The 24,479-nt window shown below is 42.1% G+C and overlaps 1 protein-coding gene across 1 annotated transcript in view; it reads left to right on the forward strand.

The window, feature by feature from the left end:
* spred2a (sprouty related EVH1 domain containing 2a) overlaps window positions 1–23,937 on the forward strand; it is a 35,307-nt gene extending 11,370 nt beyond the window's left edge. Inside the window, exons 2-6 of the mRNA XM_017720678.2 lie at window positions 9,456–9,639; window positions 12,017–12,185; window positions 12,595–12,659; window positions 18,479–18,637; window positions 19,384–23,937. Of these exons, the coding sequence (XP_017576167.2) occupies window positions 9,456–9,639; window positions 12,017–12,185; window positions 12,595–12,659; window positions 18,479–18,637; window positions 19,384–20,049 (1,243 nt within the window). The 3' untranslated portion in view covers window positions 20,050–23,937. The remainder of the gene's footprint in view (window positions 1–9,455; window positions 9,640–12,016; window positions 12,186–12,594; window positions 12,660–18,478; window positions 18,638–19,383) is intronic.
* The last annotated feature ends 542 nt before the right edge of the window (window positions 23,938–24,479 follow it).

The following is a 24,479-nucleotide window of genomic DNA, read 5'->3' on the forward strand; positions in this document are numbered from 1 at the left end:
CTTTCGGTCATTACCCAAAGCTCATGACCATAGGTGAGGGTGGGAACGTAGATCGACCGGTAAATCGAGAGCCTTGCCTTATGGCTCAGCTCTTTCTTTACCACAACAGACCGGTAAAGAGCCCGCATAACTGCTGACCCAGCACCAATCCACCTGTAAATCTCCCGCCCCCTCGTACCATCACTCGTGAACAAGACCCCGAGATACTTGAACTCCTCCACTTGAGGCAAGAGCCTATCCCCGACCCAGAGAGGACTCTCTGCCCTTTTCCCCCTGAGAACCATGGTCTCGGATTTAGAGGTACTGATTCTCATCCCGGCCGCTTCACACTCGGCTGCAAACCGATCCAGCGAAAGCTGAAGTTCACGGCCTGATGTCCCCAATAGGACCACATCATCTGCAAACAGCAGCGATGTGACCCTGAGGTCACCAAACCGGACACCCTCCATCCCCTGACTGCGCCTAGAAATTCTATCCATAAAAATTAGTCCAACTTTCACTGGGAACGAGTCTGACCTACTGCCGGCTATGCGAACCAAACTCCAGCTTGGTTTGTACAGGGCCTGAATGGCTCGTAGCAAAGAGCCATGTGCCCCGTACTCCCGAAGCACCTCCCACAGAATACCCCGGGGAACACAGTCGAATGCCTTCTCCAGATCCACAAAGCACATGTGGACTGGTTGGGCAAACTCCCATGAGAAGGTGAAGAGTTGGTCCAGTGTTCCACGACCAGGGCGGAACTGCTCCTCCTGGATCCGAGGTTCGACTATAAGCCGGACTCTCTTCTCCAGTACCCCTGCATAGACCTTACCAGGGAGGCTGAGGAGTATGATTCCGCTGTAGTTGGAACACACCCTCCGGTCCCCTTTTTTGAAAAGAGGCACCACCACCCCAGTCTGCCAATCCAGTGGCACCGCCCCTGATGTCCACGCAATGTTGAAAAGGCGTGTCAGCCAAGACAGCCCTACAACATACAGAGCCTTGAGGAACTCAAGGCGGATCTCATCCACCCCTGGAGCCTTGCCACCAAGGAGCTTCTTAACTACCTTAGTGACTTCGGCCTCAGTAATGGACAAGCCTATTCCCATGTCTCCAGACTCTGCCTCCTCACTGGAGAATGTGTCAGTGGGATTGAGACGGTCCTCAAAGTATTCCTTTAGTCGAAGTCAGCAGCACACCATCTCCACTATATACAGTGCTAGTAGCACACTGCTTTCCCCTTCTGAATCACCTGACAGTTTGCCAGAATCTTTTCGGAGCCAACTTAGTCACTTTCCAAGGCCTCACCAAACTCCTCCCACACCCGGGTTTTTGCCTTGGCGACGACTGAAGCGGCAGATCGCTTGGCCTGTCGATACCTGCCAGCTGCCTCTGGTGTCCCACAGAGCCTTCTTCAGCTTGACGGCATACCTCACCTGGGGTGTCCACCACCGGGTTTGAGGATTACCGCCCCGACAGGCACCAACTACCTTACGGTCACAGCTACAGACAGCCGCTTCAACAATGGAGGAACGGAACATGGCCCATTCTGAGTCAATGTCCCCCACCTCCCCCGATATCTGGTCAAAGTTCTGACAGAGGTGTGAGTTGAAGATCAATCTGACAGGTTCTTCTGCCAGACGTTTCCAGCAATATTCCCTCACTATACGTTTGGGCTTGCCTGGTCTGACCGGCATCTTCCTCCACCACCTGATCCAACTCACCACCAGGTGGTGATCAGTTGACAGCTCAGCTCCTCTCTTTACCTGAGTGTCCAAAACACATGACCGCAAATCCGATGACACGACTACAAAGTCAATCATTGAACTGCGGCCTAGGGTGTCCTGGTGCCATGTGCACTTATGGACATTCTTGTGTTTAAACATGGTGTTCGTGATGGACAAACTGTGGTTTGCACAGAAGTCCAAAAACTGAACACCACTCGGGTTCAGATCAGAGAGGCCATTCCTCCCAATCACACCCCTCCAGGTCTCACTGTCATTGCCCACGTGAGCATTAAAGTCCCCCAGTAGAACAATAGAGTCTCCAGGAGGAGCACTTTCAAGCGTCCTTCCCAAGGACTCAAAGAAGGCTGGGTACTCTGAACTGCTGTTTATAAGCACACACAGCAGTCAGGACCTGTTCCCCAACCCGTAGGGAAGCTACCCTCTCGTCCACCGGAGAAAACCCCAACATACAGGCACAGAGTCAAGGGGCTATGAGAAAGCTCACACCTGCCCGCCGCCTCTCACCATGGGCAACTCCAGAAAAGAATAAAGTCCAGCCCTTCTCAAGGAGATTGGACCCAGAGCCCAAGCTGTGTGTTGAGGTGAGCCCGACTATATCTAGCCGGTATCTCTCAACCTCGCGCACCAACTCAGGCTCCTTCCCCAAGTTCCAAAAGCCAGTTTCAGCAACCAAGGATCAGAACACCAAGGCCCACGCCTTCGGACATTGCCCGATCCACGAAGCACCGAACCCTTACTACTGCCCCTCCCATTGGTGGTGGGTCGATGGGAGGGGGGACTCATGTAACTCCTTCGGGCTGGGCCCGGCCGGGCACCATGAGTAAATGCTACCATCAGGCCAAGACTGCAATATCAGTAAGGTTCTACAATTAGGACAAGACTGGAATATTAAATATCAGTTAAGTTCTAACATCAGGACAAGACTGGAATTTTAAATATCAGTAAGGTTCTACCATCGGGCCAAGACTGGAATATTAAATATCAGTTAAGTTCTAACATCAGGACAAGACTGGAATATTAAATATCAGTAAGGTTCTACCATCAGGCCAAGACTGGAATATTAAATATCAGTAAGGTTCTACCATCGGGCCAAGACTGGAATATTAAATATCAGTTAGGTTCTAACATCGGGCCAAGACTGGAATATTAAATATCAGTAAGGTTCTACCATCGGGCCAAGACTGGAATATTAAATATCAGTTAGGTTCTAACATCGGGCCAAGACTGGACTACTAAATATCAGTTAAGTTCTAACATCGGGCCAAGACTGGAATATTAAATATCAGTTAAGTTCTAACATCAGGACAAGACTGGAATATTAAACATCGGTAAGGTTCTACCATCGGGCCAAGACTGGAATATTAAATATCAGTTAAGTTCTAACATCAGGACAAGACTGGAATTTTAAATATCAGTAAGGTTCTACCATCGGGCCAAGACTGGAATATTAAATATCAGTTTGGTTCTACTATCTGGCCAAGACTGGAATTTTAAACATCAGTAAGGTTCTATCATCGGGCCAACACTGGAATATTTCAAATCAGTTAGGTTCTACCATCAGGCCAAGACTGGAATATTTCATATCAGTTAGATTCTAACATCAGGCCAAGACTGGAATATTAAATATCAGTTAGGTTCTAACATCAGGCCAAGACCGGAATATTAAATATCAGTAAGGTTCTACCATCGGGCCAAGACTGGAATATTAAATATCAGTTAGGTTCTAACATCGGGCCAAGACTGGAATGCTAAATATCAGTAAGGTTCTACCATCGGGCCAAGACTGGAATATTAAATATCAGTAAGGTTCTACCATTGGGCCAAGACTGGAATATTAAATATCAGTTAAGTTCTAACATCAGGACAAGACTGGAATTTTAAATATCAGTAAGGTTCTACCATCGGGCCAAGACTGGAATATTAAATATCAGTTTGGTTCTACTATCTGGCCAAGACTGGAATATTAAATATCAGTAAGGTTCTATCATCGGACCAAGACTGGAATATTTCAAATCAGTTAGGTTCTACCATCAGGCCAAGACTGGAATATTTCAAATCAGTTAGATTCTAACATCAGGCCAAGACTGGAATATTTCATATCAGTTAGATTCTAACATCAGGCCAAGACCGGAATATTTAATATCAGTAAGGTTCTGACATCGGGCCAAGACTGGAATATTAAACATCAGTTAGGTTCTAACATTGGGCCAAGACTGGAATATTTATTATCAGTAAGGTTCTAACATTTGGACAAGACTGGAATATTAAACATCAGCTAGGCTCTACCATCAGGCCAAGACTGGAATATTAAATATCATTTAGGTTCTACCATCGGGCCAAGACTGGAATATTTAATATCCGTAATGTTCTGACATCAGGCCAAGACTGGAATATTAAATATCAGTTAGGTTCTAACATTGGGCCAAGACTGGAATATTTAATATCCGTAAGGTTCTGACATCAGGCCAAGACTGGAATATTAAATATCATTTAGGTTCTACCATCGGGCCAAGACTGGAATATTTAATATCCGTAAGGTTCTGACATCAGGCCAAGACTGGAATATTAAATATCAGTTAGGTTCTACCATCGGGCCAAGACTGGAATATTAAATATCAGTTAGGTTCTACCATCAGGCCAAGACTACAATATTAAACATCAGTTAGGTTGTAATGTTGGGCCAAGACTGGAATATTAAACATCAGTTAAGTTCTAATCTTAGGCCAGTAATATGAAATATGTCAAATCATACCATTAGGCCACAGACAGAATATGACACATTGCATGAATCACATCCATTGTAATGTGCATACTGAGATGGCAGTTTATTAAAAACATCTACCTTGTAGTTACAATCCTTGGCCACTTTATTAGAAATACCTTCTACCTACCAATGGAACCACCATAGGACAAGCACTGATCAGATATTATTTGTGTGGGGCACCATTCTCAACAGCGGGCAGTGACAGATTAGACAGTAACTGTAAACCTACAAAGTGTTCCTATATAGTCATTTATAAAGTGCTCAGTGAGAGTAGTTAGCCAAGCTAGGTGTTTCTAATAAATGGGCAACTCGATGTCTAACTCCAGCCGTGGTCTTCAGCACTGTCCTGAAGTGTACAGTGCTGGTGGACACTGTAGCCCTGGAAATACAGTCACATTTGTTACCACTGACACAGATCTTCAACCCTGCAGCACTTGCACTGTAAATGTTGATCTTGTATGGACTTGTATGAAGCAATGTGCTGCCTGCCTTTCACAACTGACAGGAGAAAAAAGGCACATGTACTCACAGACACCAGACACAGATTTTATACCTTGCTAATGCTGCGCTTAACGCTGATCTAGCATCAGGAGCCATGAACACAAGACAACAGGAAGTCTTCCCTTTTTTTAGCAGCCGTTGTCATGGCAACCTCCTTCCTTTCCACCAGTGAGAGGAAAAAACAGATCTAAAGCCGATTATTACTTACTGTTACCAGACATGCAGAAATGCTTGTTTGATAACATGCATTTCTATGGTGTCCATCCGTCTTTATAAGTCTAGGTTTATTAATGGTGTTGTGCTATACTGTTTAAATGTAAGAACCTATTTATGTACTTAATTACATAATTTACATTGTGTTAAGCCAGAGGTAAAAGGAGCTAAACAGCTAAAAACAAAAAAATTGTTTATGAATGTTTTGAAATTTTGGAAAGTAGAAGGATGCATTCCATTAAAAATCAAAGAGAACGGACTTGCAGACCTGATCATTTCCACCCCTGCAAACGATAACTTTTCATCAGATCAAGTCTACTTTCAACTCTATTTCCACTCATCAAAAAACACGAATTACTTGATTAATTGGTGTCATGATCAGATTGCATATACTTAATATGTCAAAGTTGATTAAACTATGATCAACAGTGACAGCCGTAACTGTCAGTATGTTTTAACCTCTGCAAACAGTGATTTCTATATTAAGAAATAAGAAATGTTCATATCGTTCCAGTGTAAACACTGGAGCACCTAATCAGGAGCTGAACTGTTCAGGTGCATCACTTTGATCTGCTTCCAGACGGGCTTGAAAATGGGACCTTCAGTTAAAAGTGTTTCCCACACTCCTGCCAAGCAGGGGGTTACATTTGCGTAACAAGCGTCTTCCTCTTTCAGCGACTGATTCTCTTTTGTATCACAGCCCTCATTACCTGTGTGTCGCTATTAGCAATGGCCAAGAGAGGTCAGGAGGATGACCCTGAAGAAGGCCCAGAAGGCCCAGAGGTCAAAAGGGGTCATGTGGGGTTATACACTTGTGGGAACCACATTTGAATGTAGAGATTTTAATGCGTTTATTCACTGAAGTCTGAATTGCAGGGACCTCCATTACTAAGACTGTGCAAATTGACTTAATTGGCTGCTTACAATGTGTAGGATCAAAAGTTTGACAAGTAACCTCTATATTGTGCATATAATGGTTTTCTTTTCAGCAGTTTGGAACCCTAAAGACCTGGGCTTATTGGGCTTATTTCCCAATGGAAAATGATCCAGTCAGTATTTTTCTCTGTGGTGTCTAGGTAGACACAGCCAAGCGAGCTCTCTTATTGGTTAGGACTTCAGGAGTTGAACTGAAGTCATAACATATCAGATCACCCACTAAAAACACTAAGGGTTTGTTCTGACAGTGACGATAAGCTGTTTATCCAGTGAAACTGAAAGATGAAGTGTTGTGATGAGTGTTATCTGTTTTCGGTTGATATCATGTATAATTATCTCTTCAGTTGAGTGGGGTAAACTAATCAAGTTACAGAACTGAAGAAAAATATGAAAAAATAAAGGCCATTCTGTGAAGATATCCATATATTCCGTTTTTTTTTCATATTGTAAGTTCTGGTGTTTGACAGCTAGTGCTCTGTGCTGGAAGGAGATTTGGTTGATATTTTCATGCTTATGCCTTTGGCTGCATGTCTATGCAAACCCAGCACATTTGAAGTGAGACGGCTTGGGGAGGTCAGAGTTTGCCTAACAGCTCCAAGGCTGTGATTGGTCACTTTTCCCACAGTTAGATTAGACTGTGTTTGTTCAAAGGACGGCTATTAATCTGATCTTCACATTACACTCTGTACACTCTGACTCCCGAGCTAAGCCTGGGCGATAGGGCACCGCAATCGGATATTGCTGACAGTGGACAAGTAACTCGATGGCGATGTGTGAAAATGGCTGTTTTGGGAAAAGAACTGAGAGAGTTAGAGAGGACTAACTTACCATTAAACAGCTTGTAAATATGTTGTAAAATTGTGGCTCACGTATAAGAAGTATGCGGGCACACCACCAGTCTGTTAGTTCTCTCTGATAAACTCTGTAGTGCTAGCTTTACCACACGGCTCTCCACCTTCTATATATTTTACTTCATATTAAGTTTAGCTTGAGTGCGTCTAAACAAAAATTTATACTGATGTGCTTTAGACCTTCAGCTTGCTACAGTGTGACTCGCTAGGTTTTACTGAATCAGCTAGTTCTAGAAAAGAAGAGAGAAATTTCCTCTGGTTCTGTCTTCAATCAGGGAACTGATCAGAAAAAGGAAATAAATAATATTGAATAATATGAACACACTGGCCCTGCGATGGACTGGCGACCTGTCCAGGGTGTATCCTGCCTTGCACCCGATGACTGCTGGGATAGGCTCCAGCACCCCGCGACCCTGACGAAGAAGCGGTTTAGAAAATGGATGGATGGATGGATGAACACACTGTTTTATTGTTACAACGTTGAGTTATAATGGGGCTCTAAAATTCAATGGTAGAGTAAAATTTTCAGTATTTTATGAACCGGGAAAGCGTCCCGATGGTTTAATGAACCATGAAAACTGCTTTTTAACATGTAAAGCATATGGGTGTGGTATTAGAAACTGCACACAGTCTTAAGTTGCTCCAGCAGGGAGTACTAGTTGCACGCAAGCTGACATAAATCTACACCAGAAGAAGCTCATGAACATACGTTTGCAGTAAAATTTCAGTAACGTTTATAACGATAACTGTAGTAGTTTTCAAAAGATGTTTGGTTTCTCAGTATCATATTATTTTTATAAAGATTTCCATATATAGATAGATAGATCCCATCTTTGTGGGAACAGTTTGGGGATGGCCCCTTCCTGTTCCAACATGACTGCACACAACTACACACATCCTAAACCTTGTGAAAAGCCTTCCCAGAAGAGTTGAAGCTGTTATAGCTGCAAAGGGTGGGCCAACATCATATTAAACACTATGGATTAACAATGGGATGACACTGAAGTTTATATGCGTGTGAAGGCAGACGAGCAAATACTTTTGGCAATACAGTGTGTGTGTGTGTATATATATATATATATATATATATATATATATATATATATATATATATATCCACCCATCCATCCATTTTCTAAGCCTCTTCTCCGTCAGGGTCGCGGGGGGGTGCTGGAGCCTATCCCAGCAGTCTTCGGGCGGAAGGCAGGATACACCCTGGACAGGTCGCCAGTCCATCGCAGAGCTATATATATATATATATATATATATATATATATATATATATATATATATATAAAAACTGATAATCAACATTTTTATTTTGTGCTAATTTTCAGTATTGTCTAGGCCTTGCTTGAAGTGACTCTTCTTATGTGTGATAAACGTCCCTGAGCATGACTGAGTAATGAATGATGTCTCTTTCTCATCTGTCTGTCTGCCTCTCTTCCTGTCTTTCACCTTTTTTACTAATGTCCCACATACACTTCATCTATTCATTGCTATCCAGACAGGTTCGTAAGGCTGCCACTGAAAAAAGTGATGCATTGAATTTACTTCATTCAGATCTGTACATTATTTCCACGTGAATAAAGCGTGACATAAAAAGTCGATTATTACATCATCGATCACAATTATTTGAGCTTATCTCATTTACTTGAGCTGACCACAGTTATTGTTCACAATTGTTAGCTCTCACAGTCGCATGTATAATTCACAACAAATGGAAGGTCAGTTTGGTGCATTTCTCCGCACTTGGCTTGAGTACAGTACAGAAAAGAAAGCAGAAAACACCTTTACTGAGTCGCATCATTGGTCTTACAGAAACTACTAATGTTTGAACTTCTGACTGGTGCTATATCGCCTTTAGAGGGCTGTGGAGAGTAATGTTTGTTTATTTGAGCCTGAGTATTTGAGTGATATATTTTCCTAATTTTACAGCTTTAGTTTTAGAAAGCTGTTTAAAATGAAGTTAGTTCTCTCAGTTCTCATTTCCAGCATGGTGATCATCAGCTTTGGAGCAGTGTTGGCTTTATTACTTTAATTCAAAAGCATAAATAAAATGGCAAATTACATATAAAATAAACGTATGTTTTGGTTTTTCGGTGTTGGTTTTCTTCTGAGTGTGTCCTGAATTTCAGTTTCGGGAAAGACTTTTTTGCTAATCAGCCAGTTTGACCATTTTAGATTTATACTTTAATATTTGCATTAGATGGACAAAAAAGAAATTTACATTATTAATATAATTATATTTCATGATTGTGACAGATGCAGCCAAAAGCAAGAGAAGTGATAAGTAAAATTGTGATATATTTTGTGTAACGATGCATGACCTATTTAAGTAACGTATCTCAGCAATGGTCCATATGCAGTATACAGTGTGATTTTATGGTTCTTTTGGTTACTCTATGCAGGTTTATTATATTTTCTGACTCTGAATCTAACTTTGCTTCTCTCTCTCTGCAGTGATAGTTATATAGTGCGAGTGAAGGCCGTGGTGATGACGCGGGATGACTCGAGCGGTGGGTGGTTGGCTCAGGAAGGTGGCGGGCTCAGCCGAGTTGGAGTGTGTAAAGTGGCTCCGGCTGACCTGGAGCTCATCGGCCGAAGCGGCTTCCTCATTTACGGAGAGAGACTCCGAGACAAACAGGTGCATGTTTATTTATGTGTCGTCACATTTACAGCGAGTTCTTCCTTACCCCAAACTGTAGGCGATCAGCTGAGACATGTTTGGTGTCTGAAGTTTGCTTCTGATGTTTTACACCAGAGCTAAGAGGCTAATATAGCAAGTATGGGAAGGACTAAGGAGAGGCACTAGTGCAAATGGCACACTTATGTCACCACAGCTGTCTTTAACTGTTTTAACTTTAGCTGTTAAAGGGTCCATATCGTGAAAGACACGTTAACCTTACTGTCTGTTTTTATTAAAAGAGCTTGAAATAGTATGTAAACATTGTTAAGGTCTCAAAATGCACTGTTCACTCCAGTCCCTACAGTCCATATATGGAAACTTCAAAAAGCCTGTTTGAAATTTTACTGTTTTTGTGACGTCACAAAAACCCAACACATTGATACAGTATACATTCAGCTGTACAGCTTTTGCCCCGACCATTCATGCCGAAGTCTATAAGTGGTGTTTCAGCTCGGATTGATTTTTGAACAAGGCGCAATAAAAGGCAGCCAAACAGAACAGAGACAATTTAAAGGCACAGAAACAAAGTCAGCCTGTTTAGTTCTAAGGGATGAAGAGAGCCTGGAAAGTGGTCATGTAAAAATGAATTACGACTGGTATTTAAAACCACACAAACATTGTTTGGACCTTGGGGGGGAAAGTAAAACAACAAAAATGTAGGATACGGGCCCTTTAAGTGGGTTGTTAAGTTAATAATTGACCCACTTTTTTAGGCCTCGGAGTGGCTGCTCCTGTTTTAACTATGCAACATACTTTTGTTCATTTTTACAGACAACAGTGTCAGAATCCACATAAGCAAGTCAATCTGAGATGCGGTGCTAACTGTTGAGGGGTAAGCTTTCGTTACTTGTTAGCTACATCAGCCTCATAGCTCCAATGCAAAACTTCAGACACCAAACATCTTGGTAGATCAACTACTTCTGGGTTAAGGGGGAAACTGTAAATTTGATTTTAACCCAGATCTGACTTTAGTTAGTGCTGGCCTAAGGGATGTACAGTCTACAAACAAATGATGTCCCCGGCACTTGGTGCAATGCTGCCAAACTCAACTGAAATCTACCCAACCTTGTGTAAATAAGGCAGTATGTGGTTATAACATGTAGACCAGAGGTCACTAATAGGTGGGCCACGTTCCAAGTCCAGACCCAGATGCTGTCCTATGCAGACCTGAACCTATAACCGATAAACTATGCATAATTATTTCATTTTGACGGGTTGGTCCTATTTTAATCAGCGTAACTTTTAGAGGCCCGGGAAAATCACAGACCAATCGCATGTGTTGTAAATATCACACGTGACGCTACTCAGCCAATCAGATCTGTGCATGATGATGAGCACTGAGACTCGAGTGAGTGACACACACACGGGAGGGATGAGGTGAGACACAGCAGCTGGAGAAGAAAGTGAGTCAGAGGGAAGTTATTTCATATTGTCTGCTCTAAAAAGAGAAAACTGACAAATATTCTTGAAACATTACTGAATTGTCGACTACATGAGATGTTGATATAGCTCTAACTTTTCTCTAACTGGACCTTATTGAATTTTAATTGAAGACCCCCTACTGTCGATTAACATGGGTTCAGTTTTCTCTTTCCAAATAAACTCAAGTGACCTGTCTGTGCTTCACCTACTAACCGTCAGTGTTGGGACAAAACCTTGTGTCTCCATTTTTGTTATTTCTCATTTTTTGACTTAATTTGGAAATACCAAATAGCAATGGTTGCTGGGCAGTGACTGGAGGGCTGAGAAAAGAAGGCGGAGCTTGGCAGAGAGCATAACGATTGACCGGTCATAATATAATGTCAGAACTCACAGATAATAAATCAATCAAAATTTCATGATCTTAAAAAATTAGCTTAATAAATATTCTTTCCCCATTTAATTGGATACGCCTATCAATCATTCAGCACTAAAATATCAGGTCTTATTCAGCACTTTAGAAGTTGATGGGCTGGTTCGGGTCAGTTGTGGACAGAACATTCTTGGCTCGGACAGAAAATTGTCCAGCTGTATTCGGGTTTGGGCCAAAATTTCAGGCTAGCAGCGTTGAATCCCATGATTAGCTTATCAATCAGATGTTTGACCCATTAAAAACTCAATTACACGACAAAAACTACAATCGAGGGACACACTCTAATTTTAGGCTGTGTGTGTTTTATCGAGTTGTGTTGTGCAGTTCCTCCTGAGGTTGAATGGGATTGTGCCAGTGTTCTGTAAAGCTTGTCTAACCGAGCGACAGTTACTCGGTAAAGAGCTTATTCATGGGTGCAGCCTGGACAGGCCAATTATACAGGCAGTGGAGAGCATTCCTCTTACTCTGACCTCTGCTGTGTAGGTGATCCTAAAGTGCTTCCTCAAGAAGGACCTGGTCTACACGAAGGCCACGCCCACTTTTCACCACTGGCGTGTGGACAATAAGAAGTGCGGCCTGACCTTCCAGAGTCCGGCAGACGCCCGAGCCTTTGACCGCGGGGTCAGGAAGGCCATTGAGGACCTGACTGATGGTGAGTGAAGTGCCATCAATCAAACTTCAGGAAAACAAAATACTGTGATAAATAACACGTTTTCTGAAAATGTCTTCAAGTATGATATTTCTGCCGTATCACCCCTAGTATGAATGTCTATTAATGTTTTATACAGGTACAGCATAGTGATTGTGTATTAATTTGTTTATAAAAGACAGAATAATGTAGGAATGTGTATTAATATATTCTAAGTGAAGTATGATGCATGAATGCGTATTGATGTTTTATAATGGTACAGAAAAATGTATAAGTGTGTGTTAATGTGTTTAGATCGGTGTAGTAAAATGTATAAGTGTGTGTTAATGTGTTTATATTGGTGTAGTAAAATGTATAAATGTGTATTAATGTGTTTATAAAGGTGCTGTATACTCTGTTTTGTTCTCTGCAGGTTCCACCACCTCCTCGTCCACTCTACAGAATGAGACAGAGCTGGGAGACGATGACGTCTTTACAGTAAGAACCTCTGTCTCTCTTTCTCCCTCTCTCTTCTCTTTTATCCTCTTCCACACTCAGTGTGATCATTATCAGAACCAAAGCTGTGTCCTATATAAAAAAAAAATATATATAAAACTTGCAGACACCAGCTGTTCTTTACATTGTGTAAATATGCTTGAAAAGCACTTGAAATTAAATATAACAACATGCATTCAGAGAGAGAGAGTCAGATATAGTGGGAGAGAAAGAGAGACAGACAGAAAGAGAAAGAGATGGAGAGACAGGCAGAGAGAGGGACAGGGAGAAAAAGAAAGACGAGAGATATAGTTGGAGAGAGAGAGGGACAGAAAGAGAGACAGACAGACAGATAGACCAACACATAGATAGACAGAGAAGGAGACAGACAGAGAGACAGAAAGGCAGAGAGAGAAGATGACATACAGAGAGAGAGACAGAGGGACAGAGGGAGAAAAAGAAAGATAGACCAACAGAGATAGACAGGAGACAGACAGAGAGAGATAGAAAGACAGAGAGAGAAGAAGACATAGAGAGAGCGAGAGAGAGAGAGAGAGAATAAGAGGCAGAACGAGAGACAGGAAGAGAGACAGAGAAATACACAGACCTAGAGACAGTCAAGGAGAGAGACAGAGATAGTGGGAGAGAAAGACAGACAGAAAGAGAAAGAGATGGAGAGACAGACAGAGAGAGGGACAGGGAGAAAAAGAAAGACGAGAGATATAGTTGGAGAGAGAGAGGGACAGACAGACAGATAGACCAACACATAGATAGACAGAGAAGGAGACAGACAGAGAGAGACAGAGAGAGAGAGAGATGTACTGGGTGGAGAGAGCAGCAGTTGTCGCTCTGTGCGTCTGTCTGGTCTGAAGGCTGAAATGATAATTATCACAGCCACAAATACACCTCAGTCCAGACACGGCACATAAACACACACACGTATTTATACACATACATACATTCACAGCTCATCTGACTCACTCACAGACCACGAAAGCTAATTATACTGTCTGCACTCTTTCATTCATATAGACTGAAGCTGCCTCGCCATGCCCATATTAGGAGTTCTGGGTCTGAGCGGTTTTTCTCTATGGGGCAAATGAACAGCGTTTTCAAAAATCACCTCTGTCTCTCTCCTTTTTCAGCTGTCACTGCTGTTTATTCTATATCTATATGTCTGTGTTTCATCTATCTACAGTTCTTAAATGTAAATCGGAGTTTTTAACTGTTGTGTGTATGTTAAGCCTTTGAACATGAATATAGTATCGATTACAGTCATAGACAATTTCACATGCTCACACTTCGTGTCCTAGAAGCACAAAGAGTTCATCAAGAAGCACATCTCAGTCCCTCTTTCCCTGAAAATTTCCCACATTTGGATCCCAAATGAATCTGAGCTCTGTGTCACAGTAACAGCAGGCTAAAGAATAAACAGTGATAGAAGCAGTCAACAGCTATTAGCGTTCGCTGGCTAGTTAATGCAGCTGGTTACAGAATTGCTGGCTTGTTGTTGTGGCTCCTTTTCAGCCACCCAGCAAATCAGGCATGTCAAACTGGGGACCTTCCAGGCCAAAGTGCTGATCAGTGTTTACCCTCATCTAACGCTCTGAACTCAGTTCATGAAGGCCTTGGTAATTAGCTGATGAGCTGAATCAGGTGTGTTAATGAGGCATCGTGCTGAAGTCTGCAGTGTTTTAGCCCGCGAGGACTAGAACCTGACACGGGTGCAATAAACCATCTGCTTTTCTGGTCCACTGATCTGTGGAAACCAGCGTTTAAACGGATGTCCTTCGCTGTGATAGTGGCTGTTTTGACTTCATGGGACAGTTGCAACTGTTGCGAGTGAGTTAAAGGACATTTTACATTATGCAACTCACGTGCAATTCATGTAGGTTTCAAGCAACTAATGTTGCAAGGAAGTTTCACCGTGTCAAGCCAGCCTAAGGGCTAAGAGAGGTTGGAAAATGGCCATGTAAAACTGAATAAAAACACACGTATAGGTCGAATGAAGGTGACCAAAATGAACACAGAAGGAAAATGAAGCGTATGAGCCCTGGAAGTGTTGTTGGTCTTGTCCACGTTGCGTGAGTGCTGGTGTCAGTTTTGAGATTGCTGTATTCTCGTGGGAAATCACACAGCTAACACTGGGCTGGAACTGTGTTTGGAGGCATCTGCAGCTCACAGTCCACTCACAGTCCTGTTGTTATTATTGGCAGGATTGCTCTCCCAGCAGGACCCTTAAAGCAGATATTGGCTCACACAATGCTGGCTCTAAACACAGACCCCAGACGACAGGAAGCATTGCAGGAACAGGATAGTTCCAATTCTGGAGGTCATAGGTCACAGCTAATTATGAAGATCGTAATGTTCAGGCTCTTTATTTACTCACAACACCCCCGTGGTCACCCACGCAAGTAAAAGGTCAAAACCATGGAAATGGCTCTGCGATCAGTTTTATGATTCAGCGTGTAGTAGATAAATGGATGTTTGACAGTGTTTTCAACATTTAGCCTGAAATGAATCAGTGAACAAAGGGCTAAAAAATCATGAAACCGTATGTCCTGGCCATCGTACTGTCAAAGAAATAGTTTCAGATATGAAATGTACTTGTTTCTCCCCCTTACCCCAAATGTAGTTGATCCGCCAAGAGGCTAATGTGGCTACCAAGCAATGGAAGATTATTCTATACCCATTAATCTTGCCCACGTTCAGCAACATGCGGTTCCGGAGCCCAGTGCGGCTCTTTTACTGTCCTGTTGCGGCTCCACAGCAGAACTACATTTGTAGGTAAGAATAAAATAATCATCCTTTGCAGTAAAACAAAGCTCTGCTTATTGTTCAAACACAGTCTAACAATCAATGGTCTTAAACGCTGGAGTTAAAGTAGCCTACAACAGCTAATACACCCTTTCACCCTGAAGGTTGGTGCGCATGTGCTGGTCACTGTAGCAACGCAGACAGTCTCGTCTAACGAAAAACCAAAGAGAGAGATTTAAGACGAGCATCCATAGTTCAGAGATGAACTGACTTATTTGCATTCATAATTATTCCAGCTGGATTCCAGATACGTTTAATCTGCAGCGAGAAGCTCTTAAACACGAAAAGTCGAGAGGCTAAAGTCAGATTCTTTTTCGCCAGCTTCTTGTTCTAATTGTCCCGTTCCACCTCAAATGGTGCAGCAGTTACATTCTGGTCTCCTCAGGCAGCATTTAAGGTGGAGTGGGAAAATTCGAACGAGAAGCTGGCGAATGAGAAGCGGCTTCAGCCTCGTAAAAAAACAGTCTAACATCGAGAGACAATTAGCAAGAAACCATTTTACTTTTGTGGAAGTTTCCTGCCAGAGATGCGAGAAAAGCAGTTATAGCTGAGCTAAAGCTTGAAGCAGAGCAAAGTGAGTCTGAGTTTGAACCAGAAGTTCAAAATGCCTTCACCCTTTATTTTCTTCCTCCAAATAAAAAGAAAGTTTCAAAGGAAAAACTGATGCCAAAATGACAGCTGTTTGAGTGCGGCTGCTAAACAGATCCTAATCACTGCAGTGTTTGTTCTGAGAAACCTGCCCTGGCTGTGATTAGTCCACACCACTGCATGGAGCCAGTGTTGCCAGATTGGACAGGTTTCCAACAAATTGGGCAGGTGGAGAAATTTATTTATGGCCTATTCATTTTAGCCACATGGTCGTTATTTTTGTGGGTTTTTAAAAAGTATATAAAAACTATTGATTGCAAAATTATTGAAGGGCTGGATTATTTCATATTATGGTTGAAAAGACCACAGACTGTTTTTGTTGTGTCGTTTTCTGGGCAGGTTTTTCTTGAATTTTGGCAGGTTTTGAACACTTTTTGGCTGAAAAGTATAGAAGCAATCTGGCACCCCAGCGCAGAGCCTCTAGCGAAGCTGAGATGTACACTGAGCTATGTTATAGCATATGCTTATAACAGCGTGTCAGGCAGCAGTTTGATTGCAACGATCAGACTTTTTATTTGTTGTATTTTTTGTGTTTAAGCAAAGAATTGCGAAGTTCTTCTGTTGTTTGAAGTGTTCTGCCAGCTTACGACGCACAGTATTAAAGCAGTAACGCTGTGGAAAGAAAAAAGCATGCTCCAGAAAGTCTCGAGTAACGGTGTCACTGTTACATAATTTCAAAGGGAGTCCTTACAGTGTATGACTTCGCTAAAAAAAACTGTACTGTACATTTTTAAAGATAACAGCATAAACCACATTAGCAAGTCTATTGGCTTTCTGAATCTGAGTATCTGATTAACAACTCATCATGGTTTGAGGCCAGTGTGGGTGATCATTCACACACTCAACGCATCCTGATTGACTACATATGGGATAAGGGGAGCTTTGTGGAAATTTGTAATAGCATTACTCATCTCTGTGTCTTTTTGGCCAGCTGGGAGAGAGAGAGCCCTTTCATGGACCTCTGGCATGTCTACGCAGTGAAGGGCATCTACAGCTTTGCGCTGTAGGAGCTGACTGAGCTGCTCAGGAACTCGTGTTTTAACTCTAACTAGTTCTGCGTTAGAGTTTGCCGGACTGTCTCCCGTTGCTCCCTGACCACTCGGATTTTTCTCATACTGGATCATACACAAGGGAGGAGCCTGAAGTTTGTTTGCGACTGCTCTGTTGAACCTTGTTGGATGAACTTGTGTCCTTTATTATTCTGTTCCAAAACATAATTTGTAAGTCCATCCGGCCAAATTATAGGCCGTATTTCAGCTGATCTGATGGGGTTTGAGCTTCCAAATAACAAGCTTCTATGAGGGACCAATCAGAGAGGGTTTTTAGTGTGTTTTATATAGTGCTCACCAAAAATGTACATCTTCGTTTTCAAAATGTTCTTAATGCAGATGAGCATGTTTTCTTTGTCAGTTTGCAAAAACAAAGTTTTTCTGTCTAAAAGAGGAAAGCATTATTACTTACTGAGAATAACTCCAAAGGCCAGCCTTTTTATCCTCTTGTTGAGATGTCAGTGCTCATCAGCACCCAAACACCTTTGGGCCAAAAATGTTTAAACATGGAATTAGGTCAGTCTTGCTTTTTATGGAATACACTTTGATAAACATGAGGTTGAGTTTTGAATCCAAATATACCAAAAGTATTAGCAAAATAAAGTAATAGGGCACAGGAGGCTGCAGTGATTTCACAAGGGTAAGTGGTGCTGTTAGTCAAGAAACAGCAAAATAAATAAATAAATAAATAAGGCTTAGTAACATTAGCACACAGGAAAATTTAGACTCACTCAGAAGATTTACAGATCTTTTACTATTCAACAGTAAACTGGCTAAGGTTCAGTGCACACAGACATGTTTACTGAAATCATTTTATCCACTAGTCATTAAAGCGGTCGGGGATTTTTTTGGGGGAATGCAGACTGGCCCTACTAATGAGCCAATGCTAAGGCCAACACTGAACCTAATCCAGTGCGATGTGAGCCGCTGAGGAGGACTCATCGTTTTGTACATGATCATGAGTTTATACAAACAGTACAAATAAAGGCAGGCTCACGAGATTAAAATGTCTTTTCACACAGAATGTTTTAATCACAAATGTGATGCACAGTCTTGTTTCATTTGACTGATTTATCGAGCTAATTGTCAGCAGCTAAGCTAAAAAAAAAAAACGTTCTGCCAGATTTTTCGAGCTGTGAGGCGTGCAAGGCATTATTCCGCATCATTAGCTGTAGACTAGTTACCAATCAACATAACAGTCAACGGCTGTCAGAATCAGTTACAAGTTTGACTGGATTGTATAACCGGACTATCCGTTTAATTGCAGCTGTTTCATGATAGCTTTTGCATTTTTGTCCTCTCCGTCAGAACGCCACAGACAGCTCGTCTAACTCGTCCCAGAAGAGGGAGCCTTCCATGCAGACGCTCGCACCAATCAGCTTCTGCGAGCCAAGGCGGCACCACCACTGCATCCTGGGACATTTCTATGAGCCACACAGGCACTCTGACCATTACTTTCTGGACCAGGTCAGTACATCTCTGTGACCGTGTGTGTGTTGACTCTCAGTGCTGCCTTCCTCTGTCTGTGTTTTAGAATTTTGTATACATATATTTTTACTCTATGCAATTCAGTTCTGTTCCATCATGTTTTACTCTATGCAATTTGATTATATTCGATTCCATTTTACTTGATGCAGCATCTACTCTATTCCTTCCTATTCTACTCTATGCAGATCTATTTACTTCATATTCAGGTCTATGCAGTTTTATTATATTCCATCATATTCATATCTATGCAGTTCTATTTACATCATATTCTGCTCTGTGCAATTCTTTCCTATTCCATCGTGTAATGCTCTATACAGTTCTATACACAGTTCTATTTGATTCTATCTTATTCACCTCCTTGCCACTGTATTCTGTTCTATCATATTCTATGCTATACAATTCTGTTTATTCCATCCTATTCTACTCTCTGCAATTCTATTCCATCCTATTCTACTCTCTGCAATTCTATTTCATTCTATTCTACACTGCATTTCTTTTGTACTTATTGCAATTGTATTTCATTTGATGTTGTTTGACTCTATGCAGTTCTATTCTATCCTGCTGTTTTCTGCTCTCTGCAGTCCTATTTCATATTGTTCTTTACTGTTCTCTATACAATTATAACTTTTTTTATCTTCTATTTCGCTCTATTCCATTCAGTTCTATTCTATAGTTTTGCAGTCTGATCACTCAGTTTTCTCCTGTGCATCTGTTTTTCCTTCCAGACGGCACCTATATTCCCCCATCACGTGACCTTCCCTCCAGAAGAGGAAGAGATAGTGCGGATAAATCCGCGCGAGCGTGCCTGGCTAACGGGTTATGAGGACTACCGCCACGCCACCAACGCCACGCGGGACAAACTCCTACTGCACCCTGACCCCACGGACGCTTATGTCACTTTCGCCAAGAGTGAGGTGCCCAAACACGACTATACTTATCCGTACCCACTGGGTGGAGACTCACGCGACCTGTCACGCAACGGTAAAGTCGGCATTAGTGGTGGCGTGGTCACAGGGCAGCCCACGGCCAAACGGGAGGACAGCAGCCAGCGCCTGCGCTGCATTTACTGCCGGGACGTTTTCAACCCGGCACTAAACCGGCGCGGCTATTGCCAGGAGGCACCAGACACAGTGGACACGTGCATACGCCGCGTGAGCTGCATGTGGTGTGCTGATAGCCTGCTGTACCACTGCATGTCGGACCCAGAGGGCGATTACTCGGACCCGTGCTCGTGTGATCCCGGCGAGGAACACTTCTGCCTGCGCTGGACAGCTCTACTGGGCCTCTCACTAATCGCCCCCTGCATGTGCTGCTATGTTCCACTGCGCGCGTGCCACCGCTGCGCCATAGCGTGCCACTGCTGCGGGGGCCGACACAAAGCCATGGGGTGAACCACGGCAACTCTTATACACACCAGCAAACAGCCAGGAGCAGAGACGCAAAGCGTGGAGGCAAAAAAAATGAAAAGGCCCTATTTGACCTGGATTGGTTTTACCTAGAGAGCTGACCCAACTCTGCTCTGCTGCAAATACCAGTGGCAAAGTTTAACAGTGTCCCTTTCAACTTAAAGAGAAAGAGTAGTGCACAGCTGTTTTTGGTAAAATGATGTAGAGTGCATTATTAAGTTCGAATGTTATTTATCTTGTATTTGTGTGAAAAGTCACACTGTTACAGATGATCAGGTGTAGTTATTTTTGCTGCATACTTCAGCTGTGCTGGCGGTGCTAGCTTATAGCTCTAATCCGGCCTAAACTTTTGGTCTGGACCTAAATACAGCCCGACAATTTCTGTCCAAGACAAACTTGACCACACAATCAAACACAGTTTTGAGTCTGAAAATGAACGAAGCCCAATAATATTCTGTCCAAAACTGACCCGAACCAGCCCGTCAGCACAGAACAATGCAGAATAAAATATTTCCATATTCACCATGTAGAAAAATTAAATTGCCATATAGTGATTAGATCACTGCTAGATACAATAAAACCAGACGTTAGCCTCCACCTGTTTGTCCTAAAACCTTATTTCTTTATATAGAACATGTTACATATCGCTGCTGTCGGAACCTTGTATCTCCATAATGGTAACTTTACAGGAGAAGGAAAAAAACTGCTTTGCTTTTAAAGTAAGTCTGTGGAACCAGTCTTTTTTTCCAAGCCATTGCAGGTCATTTTTTTGGTCCATTCATCATGAAAAACAGAAAGCTCAACAATTCATTACTGTGAGCTCATTTACACATCAAGGCTGAAACTGATCTGTCCTAACTAAGTAGCCTTTCAGAATAATTTGAGATGATTAATGCAAGCTAGATTGGGGTATTTTGACCAAAAAACAGTTGTGCGCTACCATTTCTCACACAAATGACCTTTCCGTCTGGGCATACTTGAGGAAATCACGTAGACTTTATCCTGGACCAATCAGGCAATCAGATTCCTCACAAAATCATTACACAACATCCTCTGGTAAAACGAATCCAGCTCCAGTAGTGCTTAAGTTGAGGAGCGCTGGAAATGAAACGGTTGCTGGCAAACTTTTTGTTGGAGCTTTGTTTACGCTGGACATCTCTCCTGGCCTGTTTTTATTCTGTCGTTTTTTGTTTTGTTTTGTTTTTTTTGTGACTCTCAGCTTCTATGACATTCATTTTAAAAGATAACAGTAAAGGCATTTATATATTCATTTATATATGATAAAATAATTATATAAATATATAAATATAAATACAGGTACTTTTATGTTTTTACAATATTCTGATTTGCTTCCTGTCTGGTTTGTGTTCCATACGAGTGTTTTTGTTTGCTGTTTGTTCTTTTGCCCTGGCTTGCCAAACTGACTCTGACTCTGGAACTGTCCTGTCTGAGGCACTTAACACGTGTGTGACCATCCCCAGTCTGAACCGACAAATCTGTGTGTATGTGTGTGTGTGTGTGTGTGTGTGTGAGTGTGTGAGAGAGAGAGAGAGAGAGAGAGAGAGAGAGAGAGAGAGAGAAAGAGAAGACAGATAAAAGAACAAATATTTGATTAATGAAGCCAAATCAATGTTTGACTATGTATAGAGAATAATTGCTGTTTTGAATGTTTGGTGAACATACAGCCTACATTGCTGTCAAACTGTATAGTAAATGTATGTGTGTGCATTAGTAGGAATGTTTGCAGCCGTATTTACACTGTGTATGTTCGGAATTGAGAAACCAGCCTCAAATTGAAGGAATACTCCAGCGTTTTTCGACCTAATCTCCCTCGGCCCCACCAGTAGTAAACGGCTGATCACTGCAGGCAATGAGATGTCACTTAGTAAAAGAACAGAAAACCACTTGACCTAAAAGAAGCTGATTGGCAGGGGGTGGCACTTCCCTCTCAACAAGATCTTTAGTTTACTTCCACCATAGTTATCCTGTGTGATATATACTTATCGTGCTATAGTTAGTATATTGGCGTACCGTCCTTGTTGTTGGCTGGATAAAATATGTGGGTGGGTGGACCGTTTGACTTAACCACACATCTTTGTTCAGCTTGACAAACTAAGCTGACAGTCCAGTCGTAAAACAATATGCCGCATATTGCGCGTGAGGAATTTATACATCCAATTTCTGTATTTTACTAATTTCCTAAACCAAGGACAAGAGGAAAGATGTAGGATCTGTATTAAACACAGGCCACATCACCTATTAAACTCACCAAAAAGTCTAGGTTCCATGGCTTACCTTACTGAGTCTGGCTGGCAGACTGAGTCTTTCTTATTAACTCAGAATTTGTGTCATGAATTAACCTCGCCCTCAAAAACAACTGACATGCAGGCCTCAAAAGCTTGCCAGACAGAGCAACAGCAGTCACAGAGGATGAGGTTAACTGTATTACGTTCTCGTTATGCTTTTGATGTAGGCCTATGCGATAATGCTGCGGCAGTGATTTCATGCAGGTCACATGGACAGTAATAATCACCACCCCCTTCTAGAATTCCCCGCCTCCCTCATTCACTCTGCCCTGAGGCAGGTGCTTCAGTTTCAGCATCTGCCCATTGGCCTCTATTGTAAAATGTTTTTGATTCAACAGACGTCTGTTATTTTATTATCTATAGAGAAAGACGTCGCAATTATTTTCCATGGTAGTTGACCGCAATTTCCCTCTGGGATCAATAAAGTTTTATCTATGTAAAAAGGCACTGGCAAAGAAATATCCTGGGGGATATCAGACTGTAAGGTGCCCTCTTGGTCAGTGTATATAATAAATGCTTTATCTGTCCATTCTTCAAGGACTGTTTCCCTGAGGCTCAGCTCAGCCTTGCCCCAAGAGTAGAGCTAGTGTATCAGCTCGAGTTCCACAATTGCTATTGGGCGCCTCCTCTGGCAAAGCAGTGGTACCTATAGAGGTCTTCTGCTCTCAGAAATTCAGATGCATGCATCACCACAGGGCTGGAAACACTATCACAAAGGCACTAATAATCTCTTTAAGATAGTATAATGTGGTTATTTTTAACAACATACTAACAAATGAGTGTAAGGACCGATAATTACTGGCTAAACCAAGTTTCTGTTATTGTAAGAAAAACAGCGATTTATCCCAGGCTCTCTGGAAGTTCACAGCAAGTGGATAGCAGGTAATGTTGCAGGGATCAAACTGCTGCTCGGCCAGTAATGCTAGTATATTTGTATGGGGGGGACTCTTAACATGATGTTTAGTTTCTTCTAAAACCATGTCTCTTGATAAGAGTGGAGGTATTATGCTGTAAATTATATTACGTTGCCCCTTTTTCCTCTTAAACCTCCCAAAACGTCAGTGCACAAGTGTCACCTTCTACTACAGATGCAGCACACTGAGATCAGGCTGAAAAACGTGGGAGTAATCTTTTAATGCAATCTATCTACAGGATGAAAAACAAGGTGTCGTTTTTGCCTTTTTGTCTATAAGCACAACACTAAACTTTGTCGCATACGAACACTTCTGATAACCTCCTAAGACGCGCGTGTCCACGTCTCGCAGCCTGAAAATGTCCCACAACTCACAGCCAGTGGAGGCCTGCGGCAATGTTTTGTGACAACAGGGACTGTGAGGTTCTGTACATTACGTCTTTCTTTCTTTCTCTCTTCCCCTTCTCCGTTTCTTTCCCTTCCTTTCCGAGTTCTGTTTCTTGCCAGCTTCTGCAATAAATGTCATTCATTCAGTAAAGAGAGAGTGAAAAAAAAGAAGAAAAGAAAAAAGTGAAAAGAAAATGCAGTTATATTTTTCTAACAATATGGACCCCCTGTTCAAATACAATGAAATATTAAAGAAAAGTGCCTGAACCGTCTGGTCCTGTTACGATTTTTTGTGTCCACTTGAAAGGAAAGACGTGGCATATCAGTGTCAGTGGGTATCGGCATCGGGCTGATAGGAATGAATGTGATTACCAGATCCATCTTGAAACAGCACTCGCACTCACTGTGACTGTTAGCTGTGTAGTTCTTCCTGAGGGACAGTAGCATCATGGCCTACTTTAGAAGTTCATCTTAAAAAAATAGTTTGGCAAAAAACTAATTTTAATCAAAGTTTTACTAAATGTACCATCAGCCAGGACATTTTTAGCTTCTTTAGTTAATCACTATAGCTATGTAATGCAGGCAGTAATGCCAGCTAATAGCCGTCTGCGAGCTTTGTGCTAACCGCAGGGCTAAATCATTACACACTGGCCTCAATCCATGTTGTTAAGTAATTGCAAATAGACTTAATTATGTGGTTTATGCTGTCATCTATGAACAAAAGCTTTCTTTAAAAACATCCCCAAAACGTCTCTCGACCATCTCAAAGCACCCAGATCTTCATTAAGGGCGCTCAGACTGTGCGGTAT

Source organism: Pygocentrus nattereri, chromosome 12 (genome assembly GCF_015220715.1).
Source record: "Pygocentrus nattereri isolate fPygNat1 chromosome 12, fPygNat1.pri, whole genome shotgun sequence".
NCBI lineage: Eukaryota > Metazoa > Chordata > Actinopteri > Characiformes > Serrasalmidae > Pygocentrus > Pygocentrus nattereri.